The 14,635-nt window shown below is 35.3% G+C and overlaps 2 protein-coding genes across 4 annotated transcripts; both read right to left on the bottom strand.

The window, feature by feature from the left end:
• Nucleotides 1-2,833: 2,833 nt before the first annotated feature.
• On the bottom strand, nt 2,834-5,373 carry LOC122091040 (flavonoid 3'-monooxygenase-like). 3 transcript variants are annotated; one of them, XM_042660850.1, is made up of 3 exons: nt 5,086-5,372; nt 4,301-4,852; nt 2,834-3,681 (listed from the first exon to the last, which is right to left on the bottom strand). In XM_042660850.1, the coding sequence occupies exons 2-3, from the start codon at nt 4,829-4,831 to the stop codon at nt 3,055-3,057; spliced, it is 1,158 nt and encodes a 385-aa protein (XP_042516784.1). In that variant the 5' UTR covers nt 4,832-4,852; nt 5,086-5,372; the 3' UTR covers nt 2,834-3,054. The 3 variants fall into 3 exon arrangements, with proteins under 3 accessions (XP_042516784.1, XP_042516786.1, XP_042516783.1); XM_042660852.1 differs by having other exon boundaries at nt 4,301-4,515; XM_042660849.1 differs by having other exon boundaries at nt 4,301-5,373.
• A 2,045-nt stretch (nt 5,374-7,418) lies between these two features.
• Nucleotides 7,419-12,943, bottom strand: LOC122091556 (subtilisin-like protease SBT4.14). Its single transcript, XM_042661567.1, has 8 exons — nt 12,823-12,943; nt 12,561-12,663; nt 11,910-12,054; nt 10,548-10,624; nt 10,290-10,457; nt 9,307-9,412; nt 8,863-8,962; nt 7,419-7,960 (listed from the first exon to the last, which is right to left on the bottom strand). Exons 1-8 carry the CDS (start codon nt 12,941-12,943, stop codon nt 7,419-7,421), a joined length of 1,362 nt encoding a protein of 453 aa, XP_042517501.1.
• Between the last annotated feature and the right edge of the window lie 1,692 nt (nt 12,944-14,635).

Genomic DNA, 14,635 nt, shown 5'->3' with positions numbered 1-14,635 from the left:
CCATTACGTTCTTGACCCTTTAGGGTTTTTTTTTCTACCTGACATCTTTGTGCTTGTCAATTATGTGTCTTATTTTGGTTCTTTAAGCCCTCTGTTTGTTTGATGGAGGAAAGTTCAAAAAAGAAAAAAAAGAAAAAAAAATTATGTACATATTTATTTTTTATAAATTATCACAAATAAAATTATTTGGATAAATGAGATGAAAATTTTAGTAGATAAAATCATTTGATGCAATAATTATTGCCTATTGATGTGATAATTAACTTTTTTCATCCCTTATTCATTTTCAAAATCCTATGAAAAATAATTGAAGTTCATGGAAAAGTTGTTTTGTGTCTATCTCTCTTCTCTTTCTATTTCTTCTTTTTTCTCAGAGAATTCCTCTTCCTCTCTTTCCCATGGAGGTGGACCCAGTTAAAAATTACATATTTCATTATGGAAAATTTATTATCACTCCCCACACTTCGCCTATATTAATTTACTAAAACTTCCCTACATTTAATTACTTTTTTTCTAATACTCCCCTGCTTTTAGACTTTTATATCTCTTTCTCCCCTTCTCTTTTTAAATACTCAAATTACTCTTCCTTTTCACTTGGAACCTATTAAACTTTTTTCAAATTTTTTTCTTTCAAAACATGCTTTTCTACATTTAATTACTTTTTTTCTAATACTCCCCTGCTTTTAGACTTTTATATCTCTTTCTCCCCTTCTCTTTTTAAATACTCAAATTACTCTTCCTTTTCACTTGGAACCTATTAAACTTTTTTCAAATTTTTTTCTTTCAAAACATGCTTTTACTAATCTAAGAAAATAGCTAACTGGCTTTGTCCTTCTATTATTACTTGGTTAAATGTTGCTTTATCAGTTGAAACTCAAACTTCTCCTTAGCTCCCATACCATTATTTTTATATTTATATTTTTTTATTTTTTTTTTAAATACATTAGTATTGAGTCATCAAGATTAATTGCTTATTTATTGTTTGTTTCGTCTCATCCATTATCAAGGTTATTTTTTATTTTATTTATTTTTTCTTTTGTCTCATCCATCATCACGAATTTAGCATCTGTTTTTTTTATCGGTATTGGATTGGTATCAATCTCAACCAATACTAATTTGGATTGATATTGAATTTAATGTTACATTCCCCGTTAAGATTGTGACACATGAGTTTAAAGATTAAAAAAATTATAAAAATTTTGATAAGTATTGGATCTGTATTGTTCTCAATCAATACCGATAGGGACCACTTGATCCTTCTCCAATGAAAAGAGATTTAAATTTATGGGAATTCATCGCCCTCTAATGGAGAAATGGCACCCATGTAAACTATTGGTTTTCATTCCCAATCAATTTGAACAATCAATTTGAAAAATGTTTAATAGGTTACAACTGTAAAGGAGGGGCAATTTCGGTGTTTAAAAAAGGCAAGGGGGAAAGAGATGTAAAAGTCTAAAAGCAAGGGAATATTAGCAAAAAAGTAAAAGATATGAGAGTTTTAGTAAATATAGATTAAGTGTTGGGGAGTGATAGTAAATTTCCCTTTCATAATTTATTTTCCTACCCTTTACTTCTTAACCCAACCCACAACGTGTAGGACCCACTATCACAAGTTTTCCACCCGTTTTTATTGGTCAAACAAATGGGGCCCAAGAAAATTTACTCACCTAGCTTTAGTTTTCCTGTTGTATGTGTGTAAAAAAATTGCTTTCAATTCTCTTATGTTATGTTTTTTATGGTATGTGCCATGGTTTAAAGGACCAGTATTGGATCGTCCAAATCGGGTGATTGTATCAGAATCAATAGAGACTGATACCAATTCCAGGGGGATCCGTTTGAGAATGCCAAGGCTTCATCTTAAAACTAATTAGTTCAAAGTTGGGTAGCCTCTTGTGGCTCTTATACTTGATAATTGAGTCACCCAAAGTTGATGTGGGATTACCTTAATAAAGAATGATATTATAGGTCGGAATAATACCTTTATCGGTTATTTTGAAGGTAAGTGTTTGCCTTTCTTATTGGCCAAGCCAAACATAAGTGTACGTTGTGTGGTGTATATATAAAGCAAAAGAATGTTACTTGGCCATATTATGCCTACCCCAACATGGAGCCAAAGAGAGAGAGCACACGCAAGGGCATCAACAAAGATGTAATTTTTGTATATATATCCGGACTTGGGCCTGGATATTTGTACGGATTTAATGGTAGCGGGCTTAAGTGTTGGCCCGGGGTGTTTGGGTCTGAGTTTAAACATTAATGAAATGACACCTCCTTTCTCACGCATTCTTCTCATTCTCTTTTCTTTGTTTTGGTAGTGTTGCGCATAGCCTTCGGTGCCCTTAGTTGGCCTAGCCAGTGAAGTGCATTTCTACTAGATTGTCTCACAATTTTGTGTCTTCGGGCTTGATAGCAAGTAAACCCAGTTGCACTATTACGAATGTCTGTACAATCTTAAGGAGAATGATCATTTGACATAACTCAACCCATATAAAGTTGTGAGGGTTGCAAAACCCAAATCAAGTTTTATTTAGTGAAGTTGGGGCACTCTCCTCTCTACTTGAATTCCAATTCAGCCTTTAGATAAGTTCTTATAATCTCTTCTTAGTGTTACATACAATCCAAACGTAGATGGCTTGATATATAGCTTTAAAAATATTGTTACTCCTTTCCTTGCATCAAGGCAATGGAGATTACATACAAATCCCACTCAAACTTAGAATGGGGATTAGAAATTTCACTATTTATCCGTTACATTAGCTATTAATTCCGACGTGTGAAGGGATAAAAAGACATGACAATTAGGCCACATCAGCCAACATATGCATCACTAATATGTGGTTGTGGAAAAATTAGATTGATTGACAAAACCGAGAAAAAAATTGATAAGATTACATCTTCTAAGCATATTGAAACCAGAAACTAGTTTATTTGGGCTCACTTGAATTGTCTCAATTATTCAAAATGTTTAGCTGGCCCGATTAAGTTGAGATAAGGTTGAGTTTCTTGTTACAGAATGAACGAGATTACAACATAGACAAAACAAATCCTTCTTCATCAAGTGTAGAGCTCTACATTGGATAGCCTTGGAGTTGGGATGATAAGGAGAGGTGTTGTCTTCTTCAATAAGAATCTCAATTTTTCTGATAGATCAAGCTCAGCATTTTCTGGTAATCGCCACTCAAACAAATGCAGGAGAGAAGCTAAGACATAAGTTGACATCTTTTCTACCAAGGGAATTCCTGCACAGATTCTCCTTCCAGATCCAAAAGGAAGATAATTGAAGTTGTTGCCCTTAAAATCATATCCATTAGTATCACCTAAGAACCTCTCTGGGAGGAACTCAGAAGGACTCTCCCATGCCTCAGGGTCCCTATGCATCTTCCAAACATTTAAAAAGACATTAGTACCCTGTGGAATAGTGTACTGTCCAATGGTGCAGGATTGGCTTGGGCAATGTGGGATCAAGAGTGGTATTGGTGGGTGCAACCTCAGAGTCTCTTTAACCACAGCATTTAAATATGGCAAATTGGGAAGGTTAGACTCTTCCACCATATTACTTGTACCAAACACTTGAGCTAATTCTTCTTGGGCTTTCCTCATTACCTCAGGATGTTGCATCATTTCTGCCAATGCCCACTCTAATGTTGTGGCACTGGTGTCTGTTCCACCCAAAACAATGTCCTGTTAACAACATCATAGTAGCAAACACATTAGGTTTATACATAATTCGCATATACTTTTTTTCTTCTTTCTTTTGTAACTAATGACAAGTATCCAGGCATTCAGTTTGACTAATCCTGTAGACCCTTGCTAACTCCACAATCGCATAGATTGGATAATATCGAGGTTGACTGAGAACCATTCAACTTTCACCAAAAACAATGAAAAGCACTAAAGCAGTTAGGCCTCTAACTTATATGACTATTCCTGTGAGTCCATACTTACTCAACAGTCGCATAAACTGGGTCATACCGAGGTTGACTTAGAACCATTCAACTTTCACCGAAAGCAGTGAAAAACACTAAAGTCAGTTTGGCCTCTAACTTTTTTTTTTTTTTTATTAACTAATGAAGTGTATCTAAGCCTTCGGCTTGACTAGTCCCGTGGGTCCACACTGATTCCACAATCGCATAGACTGAGTCATACGAGGTTGAATAAGAATCATTCAACTTTCACCGAAAACAGTAAAGAGCACTAAAGCAGTTATGCCTACTTATATGAATCACCACTGGAAAAAAGATATATATAGAATAGGACTACTATAAACCATCAAACTAAAAATCTTTAGAAGGAAACTAACCAGTAACAGAGCCTTGACTTGTATCATCTTCAAAGATTTTTTGTCATCTCCTTGTTGCTTAAGCTCCAAGAGGATTTGCAGAAAATCTTTATTTTCTGTATCATTAAAATCCACTCCCTTCTCTTTCACTCCATCAATTTTAAGCCTTTCACTTATAACTGAATCCAAGATACCATCCAGCCAAGACAATAACTCCTTACCTTTTCTCTCTATCCCTTGTAAATCAAACCAAGAAAGTATAGGAAAAGTATCTGAAACATTAGTCTTTGCCACTAAACACATCATTTCTGATATAAGTTTCCTGAACTCAACACCTACATTAGTTCTTTCTTCCCCAATTAATGTGCCACCCCATACCATACTAATCATCATATTAAGCAAATTGACAAATATCAACTGACCAATATCTATAGGTTTCCCGATTTCGGTGTAAACTTCCCTTACCATTTGTTTAACCTCTCGCCGGCGAAGATTAGAACAGGCATTAAGACTAGTATTACTCATCATTTCGCGAACAAATACCTTCCGCATCAGGCGCCAATCGGAGCCTTGCTGTTTCCAAACCATGTCATTACCACCATAAGAAAGTACTAATGCTGCAATGGATGGTGTGTGATTTGCAAAAATTGCATCATTGTCTTTTAGAATCAATTTGGCTAAGGAGGGTGAACTCACTACAATACATAGCTTGGTACCCAATTTGAGTTTAAAGATTGGACCATAGATTTGGGCTAAGTCTGAGAAGTAGCTATGGAGGTGATCAGGTTTGAGAAATGGAAGGTTACCTAGCAATGGCAAGCCTCTTGGCCCCGGCGGCAACCGCAATATCTCTCCGGTAGTCGATTTCTTCTTTGACACAAACAGGCGAGCAGCAAATGAAATACTAATGAAGGAAAGAGTAAGGATTGTAAAGAACCATAGGAATTCATCACAAACCAAGTAGACAATCTTTGTAAAAGTATTTGAAGCCATGCTTGTATGAGAGACTTGCAGAGTTGAAGAAGAACTATAGAAGAGGTTACATGGTATATATGGATCAACAAAACCAGCAGTCAATTTTGAATACTCCATATAGTTGATGAGGTTTCTTGTCCTTATGAGATGGCTGGTTTTATTCAGACCACATAGTATTTGTTCATTGTACTTTAGCTTTAGTCCTTTTCATCTCCTCTCTCACTCAATAAATGTCAAGTTGGGTTTGTCCTCTCTAGAAAAAAATTATATCCTTTCGGTGGTCTTGGCTTGTATGGTCAAAAAAGTCAGTAGAGCCGTACTAAACTCAAAATCTTTTTATTTTATTTTTAATAGATTCTCAAAAAGATAAAGATGGAAATCTCAAGCCCAGTCCAGATCCTCTGTGGTGAGGGATGAGTGGGAGCAAAGATATAACAGTTGGAAAAGCTCTGGCATACACCCAACTGTTAGATATTTAATGTTGGTTCACCCTTCACCACAAACCACAAAAGGATTCTTTTCACTCTCGAACTAATGATTTGGTCATTATTTTGTGATAAAGCTCAGGCCTGCTTCCTTCTCTCTCTTTCCAGATAAGGACAATAGGAAGGAGAGATATAAACGCATGGGAGGGTCAGTTTAGGCCCACTCCTAAACAAAATTATTTCTGCTAAGATCATGGTTTTAAGTATTTTTGATATCGATACGATACCCTCTGATACGTATTTTAAATTTAATCGATCGATACGATACACATCGATACGATACATAAAATTTTTAAAATCCTTTCATATCGATATATATCCTACAATACATACCGATATGCATTAATACACCACCAATACACATCGATACGATAAGATATGTCTTGATACGACTATGAAAATTATAAAATTGAGGTAAAATATACGTTTTGATATGTATTGGTACGTATCGGTGAGTATCGATATGTATTGATCGGTACATATGGGTATATATTGGCACATATCGATGAGTATCGATATATATATCGATACGTATTGGTGAGTATTGATACATATCGGTGAGTATCGGTATATACCGATACAGTGCGCTATGGTCATATAATAGCCAAGATGGATAATTTTTTAGAAAAACACGATTTTTTGAAGGGTTTTTGTTCCAAAGTTGCTGTCAGCCATATTTCTCTCTAACTAAAGTGGAAATCAAGGTTGGGAACAAGGATTTTACATTTATGGGACAACTACAAACCTTAAATTCTTAGTACGATACCCTTAATTTAGTATTTATGCATAATACATGTTGTCAATAGCTTTTTTTAATAAATTCTTTATGCAAAAGTATTTAAAAAAATGTTTCCTATCCATTTATGTGTGTATCTTTAGCGTATCTTAGTGTATCTCTGATACGATACGATACGATACTCTCTAATACGTATCTTAATTTTAGCCAACCGATACGACGATCGATACCGATACTTTAATCCTTGGCTAAGATTAAGAAAGTAGTTTTCTGTCTTTGAGCATAGCTACACCAACACTCCCTATATTTTTCTCTCTGCTTCTCTTAATAAGGGCAAAGCTGTCTTTTCACTACGAGAGAAGAGAGATAGACTCATGGGAGTGTTAGCGTTGGCCATATTCTGGACAAAATTCTTTTCCATTAAAGTTAAAGGAAGTGGATTTCTATCTCAGTGTGCAACTACACCAACGTTCCATGTGTTTTATTCCCTCCTTCCCAAAAAAATACAATGACGTGCTTTTACAAACCATTAATTGCACTCATCCTCACTTGCTTTGCAAAAGACCTACATTTCATCACAATTCAATACCTAAGGCTTTGTTTGGTTGCAAGAGATATTTAAAAAGAAGATAAGTGAAATTTTCATACTCAAAAAAGAAAGTTTTATAATCATATCTCTATGTGATCTCATGTGATAATACAAAATACTTAATTTTTTTTAATAATAACTAGTAATTATACATCCATAATTAGTAAATGATACATTTTACATGAAATTTTTATTTTATATATTATAACAAAGAGTTTGTATGAAAAATAAAGTAAAATTTATATTATCAAATATGGAAAAATTTCAAATTAATGATACAGTCATATGGGATAATGATTACAAACATTTTTTTTTTTTTTTTAAGTATTAATTCCCCTTACAATCAAATGAAGACTAAGGAATATGAATGACAATTGGACTTCTAACACTATGAACCTTGTCACTCCACACAAGTGAACCTGAAAATACATTTTTTGGTTCATTCATTACTGGGATCTTCACTGAAACTTCAAAGCTTTTCTTCTCATTCTGTTGTATGAATGTGAGTGTTGTTGGGTTGACACTGATCTCTATCCCAGTTGGAGCAGTGATCATGGCTATGTAAACTGCAGAGGCTTCTCCTACATTGGTAACTTCCCTATAATACACTATCTCTGATGGCTTTGTCTTATCTTTCACAATATATTTAATGCTTGGGTAATTTAACCCATCTTCTCCAAGTGCCTTAGGATAATCTGTACAGATTATTCGGTCATCTGAATATTGACTTAGTATTTCAGGGTTAGTGAACTCCTTGCAAAGGTATGAAAGGTAAGCCTTATAGTCAGCATCATAGATTAGGCCAGTGTCTAATGCTCGTACTGGATCGATCTGTCCTGCACCATATGCATATTCCGTGTCGCCATTACTCGTGGCTGATGGGTCTAGCACTTTTGCTGGTGAAACAAAATCAATATTTCAACAAAAAAAAAAAAAATCAACAAATTTTGAAAATTTTGTTACATCTACAACAAATAACTTACTTTTCTCTAAACATTTTTTTTTATATAGACTTTTTTTTTTTCATGACAATAATGGGAAAATAAGCTCCCTAATTGCGTACACATAGGCATAAATATGGGGTGAATTTTTTGGATTTCACAAGGGTGGGGGCATCATTTCACCACCATGTGTCTTGGCACAAGAGCCGCACATCTAGGGACTGAATAGAGAGAGAGAGAGAGAGAGAGAGAGAGAATGCTACCCTATTGCATAGTCCATGTGCTAGCACAAGGGCCAATCAGAATGTGCACCGAGGCATCCAAAAGGCTAGGGTTGGGTAGGGTGGTCATTTTGCCACCCTTGTATCTAGGCATAGGAATGCACGACTAGGTAATCTTTTCTCCATAATCATAATAAGAAAGAAAAAAAGTTGTTCATCTTGCGTTTCCCCTGTCTAGACATGGCTCATGTTTTTAGGTGCTATGAAAAGACATCCCTACCTTCCTGAAAATATGGGCTATGTTTGGGCATGGGGGACGCTAGACAGTCAACGTTCATCCTCTCTACTAATAATAAGGGAAAATGATTTTATGTCTGGGAATTTATCTCCCTGCACTAGCCCTTTGTGTCTATCTCTTTCCTTCTCCCTGTAAAATAACTTTCCTACCCCCATAGATTCAACCAAATGAAACGAACCGATTGAGTTTCTCATAACTTCAAAGAATAATAATAATAATAATAATAATCTTACCATTAGTCATAAGGGAAGATTTAATAGCCGAAGGGGACCAAGTGGGATGGAAGGATTTGAAATAAGCTGTTGTTGCCGTTACCATTGGAGCTGCGCTGGAAGTACCTATAGAGAATATGGTACCATTATGGTGTTGATGGGTTGAATAATATTTCTTCCAAATAGAACCAGATAATATGCTCGCTCCAGGCGCAACCACAACAGGCTGTCAATAAAACAAAACCTAAATATTATTATGATAAAGAAGCAAACTAGTGCACGAGGATCCGTTATTATAAGGTCTGGAAGGGGCAAATGTACGTAGCCGTACCTTCTGCAAGGTTGTTTTCGAGTTTCTACCTGTGACCAACATATATTGCAATAGTGCAACTTAACCATTATGTCACATGCGCTACCTTAATATATATATATATATATATGTATATATAGCTTTATTATATTCTTCTTATGTAAATATTAAGACAAGATAATTTAAAAATAATAAAATAATAATAATAATAACAATAATAATAATAATAATAATAATAATAATAATAATAATAAACTGACCTTAAGAATGGCTGGGTAATTTGTGGAAGGTCCTCGGGAAGAAAAATTAGGTATGCAAGGATTAGATTCCACTTCTCTTGCGTTGAAAATGGTTGCTTCTTTGTTCCTGATTTAATTATGAAAATTTCAGTCAGAGGCTCTCTTCGTCTCTCACTCTCTCAAAAAGACAGAAATATGCTATGTTTCATAGCAATAAAATCTAGGCAAAAATTTTCTTTCAGCCATCCATCAAGCGAGAAGAATCATTTGCCCAGTGGTGATGTGATCGATCGTAGGATTAGACTTTTATCCCATGAACAAATTCTCACATTTTATTGAACAAATTAAGAAATATTCTTTTTCTTAGTCATCTGAAGGTACTGATAGCCACAGGCAAGAGATTCTTCCTTGATCATGGGTGTCAAAAAATTCTACCCTAAAAATATGTATAGTAGAATAAGCTTCCTTTTGCTTTGCTTGTGATGAACATAAAAAGGCTTTCTAGATGTGTGAAATGTCATACTTAAAAGGAGTGGCACATCTTCATAGCCTATATATGTACTCCATCAACAAACATCAACAAACTTAGCTTTATCTTAATTTAATGGGATCGATTACATGAAACCAAAGTAGGGAAAATTGAGGTCCAAACAAAAACATGGGGAATGAAGAAATGAAGAAATATGGGATGAAAAATGAAAAATGAAAGTAAGAGGAAAGTGGCACATCCTAGTAAATCAGAAGAATCTCAACTAAATAAGGTTGGCTATATAGATAATTGCCCTCCAATAGGTTTTATCGAGGTCATATTTGGTACAAGTCCTAAACTATGCAACTAGAGAAATCCATATATCTATATATTTCGAAAAACAGAATGGAGGTGGTTGAAATTCAAGTTCTCCCATTGGTGATGTTAAAGCAACTTTTGTTACCATCTTACCCTTTAGAGCCCAAAAGTAGATACTCAGACACAGTTCGGGATTGGTCTTCCCCTAAATACAAACCTGGTATCCAAGCCCAAAAGGGAATCCATATCGTCCACAGAAGGTCCTCCAATAATGATCCCTCCTGGTTCTGCACCCCTAATATTTTTTACTACATCTTCAACTGAAGAAGGATCTTCCACTGTGTGGAACACAAACTTGTCTGCAGCTTTACTTGGGTCCAATGATCTGAGTACAAATTAACGGAGAATATTAATAATATATACCATTTGATCTGATCTAAACCTTTTCAATTCTTTCACTCTAGTATATACTTACCCATCCTCAGCTGTAGCATCAACCAACCTAATTATGGGTTTGGGTTTATTCAATATCTCACGGCTGATAGAAGGCCCCTGAAATATGCGACACCAAATAGGTATCATTATTTTTATTAAAAAAAAAAAAGTTATCAAAATAATGATGAATTTGGGGGTCTCAAAATTAGAGTTGAATCTAACCGAAATAGATCGGATCAAACTGAATCGATCTCTTATTTAGGCCGGTTTTAGTTTTGGGATATTCCAAACCCAAAAATGAATCCCAAATTACACTGGAAGGTTGCGTTTGATAGTCATTCTGTTTAAAAAACGATGCTTCATGACAAAATCAGAAATTTCATTTCTGTGTCAAAATTCTGTTTTTGAAAGAAAATCAAATGTTCCAACCTTTTTTGCTTTTTTCTTCTTTTTTTTTTTTTTTTTTTACCTGTGTTTGGTTAAAAAAAGGGGGGGAGAAACGAACAATGGACACCAAATGAAAGATTCTTTTTTATTGTTCCCGTCGAAGGAAAAAAAAGGTTAGAATTTTTTTTTTTTTTTTGGATAACTACCAAACGCAGCTGAAATTAATTAAACTGAGATCATTTTGCAATGGATTAAAATCAAACTAATAAAAATCCAAAATCAATACAAAACCTAGCTTTTTGAATAATTTTGTATAGATTTGTGTGATAAATCGAATCCAAACTGAAGGGAAACTGACCTGACAACAAATCGATATAAGAAACCAAATTTCTTCATTGGTATGGATTTGATTTCAGAATTTCCAATCGAAATTGATTCAATTTAAATCAAAATCAAACTAAATCGAACCAGCCGATTGACACCCTATGAATCATGATGATGAGGGAGGGATGGGGATTATAGGTTATGGGTTACTACTTACAGTGACATTCATCCCATTGCCAAGCATGAGTGTAGCTACAAACTGTCGATTGATCCATAAAGCACCCACAAGAAATAACCATGGAACTTGATTGGTAAAGAGTCCCACCATCAGGTCCAAGATTTCCAGCAGCAGCCACTGTGAGGATTCCACTTTCCAAGGTATAAGGATCCAATGGTCACAAATGTAGATGTTCTTCATCCTTAGGACCTCCAAAAGACAAATTGATGATGTCTACTCTATCATCAATTGCTGCCAGGAATCCATGTTATGTGTTTTCATCTTCAATAGTATTCGTGTAACCAATTTTGTAAACAGCAATCCTTGCAGAAGGAACGCCTCCACGAGCCACTCCCTTTGCTAGTCCATTAATACTTTTGTTGAATGGGTTTCCAGCTATGATTGAAGCCACTTCAGTGCCATGGCCAAAGTAGTCAAGGGGAGAAGCTCTATCTGTTGGATGTATCTCCATACCTTCAATTTTGAACCATCTTGCTCCAATGATTTTGCTTTAATAATATCACAAATAGAGGTATCCTCATTAGACAAATTATTATTAGGAAGAGTGTTTTTAAAAGGCAGTGTTCCCTTTATATCAGTTCTTGGGCCAACAGGAGTACTAGTAGAAGTATTAACAGAATGGATTTCTATCATTCATGAGGGGTGGGGCAATCATTTCACCCTCCACTATATCTGAAGTAGGGGCAGCACAGCCTTTTAGATTTCTCATTTTTCTTTCCTTTATTAATATTTGAAAAACATAGACCAAATCATGTCAAATCATTATAAATTTATATTTGAAAATTAGATAGAACTCACCCTTAAAAGCAAGTCATTAAGGAGAGGGTGCCCTAATAACTAGCTTTCACATCGGATTACTCACTTCCGATTTCGGATTTTAATTTCTTACATCCGCATGGAACCTCAATACAAATTGGATAGCCTGACCTGATCTACCGGTTCAATGAATGTCTAAATAGAGTGATATGATTAGGTGAAATATGTATAATAAGCTAATGGGTGGCACCAATGGGAGTATGTGATGGGTATCATACAGGAAGGGTGGGAAGTTTATTTCAAAGGGGAGGGTGGGGGGAGAAAGAGAGACAATGGACACTAGCTTACTTGTTGCAAGTAAAATTTTCATATGGGCCGCAAGATCCTTTCCATTTTGCTGGTGGAGGACCGAATCCCTCGTCCATGAAGCCTATGTGGTGTGGATCAATTCCTATGACACAAAATATCCAAATTTTTATAGTAAGAAAACATAAATCAATAAGAAAAAAGGTTTTCCTAAACTCATAGAAGACGGTTCAACCACGATCCTAATAATGAAAGAACTCTTGAACATGGAAATCTATTAATTGCTAGAGTTGGAAATACTTACCAGAATCCAACACACCAACAACAATGTTGCTCTCTCCTGTGTGGTTTCTCTTGACATCTAGAGGCATTCCAAGATAGTCCCATGACTCAGTTGTGGCCTTGACTGAGATGAGAAGACCCATAGAGAAGATCATAAGAAGAAGAAGAAAATGTGAATGCTGGAAGATACGCACCCCATCCTCACAGTGATATTGGAAAGTTGAGATCGAGGAGGATGGGATGAGATTCTTGAGTGGGAAAGTGGTGGGAAAGATGATGGGTACTTAATTTATAATCATTGGGACCTTTTTGTTTGAACCGCACATAACAGATGAGTTGTTTCATCCTACACAGCTTTGTTTAACTGACTTACTGATCAGTTACTGGTATAATAACCAGTTTGACTGATTTACTAATAAAAGGAAAACCACCTCACTGTTCGTTTAAATGGTTTTTTTTTTTTAATGGGAAATCTAGAGAGAGACCAAAATTTGGATAAAAGTCATTTATAAGTCTTGGATATTTAGAACCATTAGGAGATGTTGAACCCAAACCGATACCATCTCAAAATCATGAAAAAAGAAAACATGTTTTCTCTTAATTATATATATATATATATATATATATATCATACAACAAACTGATAATAGAAAAGTGAACTAAATCGAATCCAAACCAAATCAAAATTGAAACCAATTGAACCAAGCCTTCACTTATTGGTTTGGTTTCACATTCACCCCGTCTTACATTGAAACCGATTCAACTCAAGTAAAATTGAATCAAACCAATTGCGGTTCGATTGGCTCCCTAATTATTAGGGTTACTAGGAATTCATTATAAACACAGAGGTATGAGTAAGAAAGCTGGTAACCTTTTTTTTTTTTTTTTATTATTAGTGAAAAACTGCTCTCATCTCTCCATGGATGTAGGTATCTAGTCAATCCATGTAAAATTATTGTGCAATTTTTTTTTTCTTTTTTTGGAGAAAAACCCTACCAATTTTGTTCTAGGTCACAGTGTAGAGTGCAAAAAGACCATGCTGCCTCTTCCCTTTGATGTGGATTGAATATGCTTCGACATGCCCTCTCGTTGGTCTGCTGATCTATTTTTTTTTATGTCAAACCTGCAGGGTTCTCTCACCTTTTTTTTCTTTTTTATTCTGTTATACTTCATGCATAAGATTGCGCTTCTAGAGAATCTCCACACCCCAACCCCTCATTGCAATGGTAAGGATGACAAAAAGTAGAAAGGGCACTTTACAATCCCGTTAAGCACTAAAATAATAACTCGAAATGCATAATTTCACATTGACACACAACTCCGCATAAAGCCTCATAAAAGCCACATGGAATTCATTTGCCAATTTTAAGGGGGCGTTTTACTTGAACAATACCGCCATTAGGGGTGTCAATTCTTAAACCAAATCGATAAAATTGGTCGGACCAAATCGATAACAACACGGATCGAATCAAACCGAAGTCTTATTGGACTGGTTCAGTTTGGAGTATTGCAACCCCAAAACCAAACCAAACCGCACCAAAAACCGGATGAACCCAAAACCAAACCGAAACCGGCTCAAAACCAAGACCAAATCCAAAACCAAACCGGTAAGAAACCGAAACACTCCAAAATTCATTAAAAAAATCAAAATTTGCATAGTTTTGTAAACATTTGTATGAAAAGTCGAATCCAAACTGGACCAAAAACCAAAATCAACCCGGTTACAAATCAATTTAAGAAACCGAAGACAAACTGAAACCAAACCGCACCGAAATCGAAACCGAAACCAAACCAAAATCAGAATTTCCTCATTGGTTCGGTTTCAGTTTCAACTT

This window comes from Macadamia integrifolia, chromosome 10 (genome assembly GCF_013358625.1).
Source record: "Macadamia integrifolia cultivar HAES 741 chromosome 10, SCU_Mint_v3, whole genome shotgun sequence".
Lineage (NCBI taxonomy): Eukaryota > Viridiplantae > Streptophyta > Magnoliopsida > Proteales > Proteaceae > Macadamia > Macadamia integrifolia.
The sequence above is the reverse complement of the archived record's forward strand: the minus strand, read 5'-3'. Positions and strand labels throughout refer to the sequence as shown.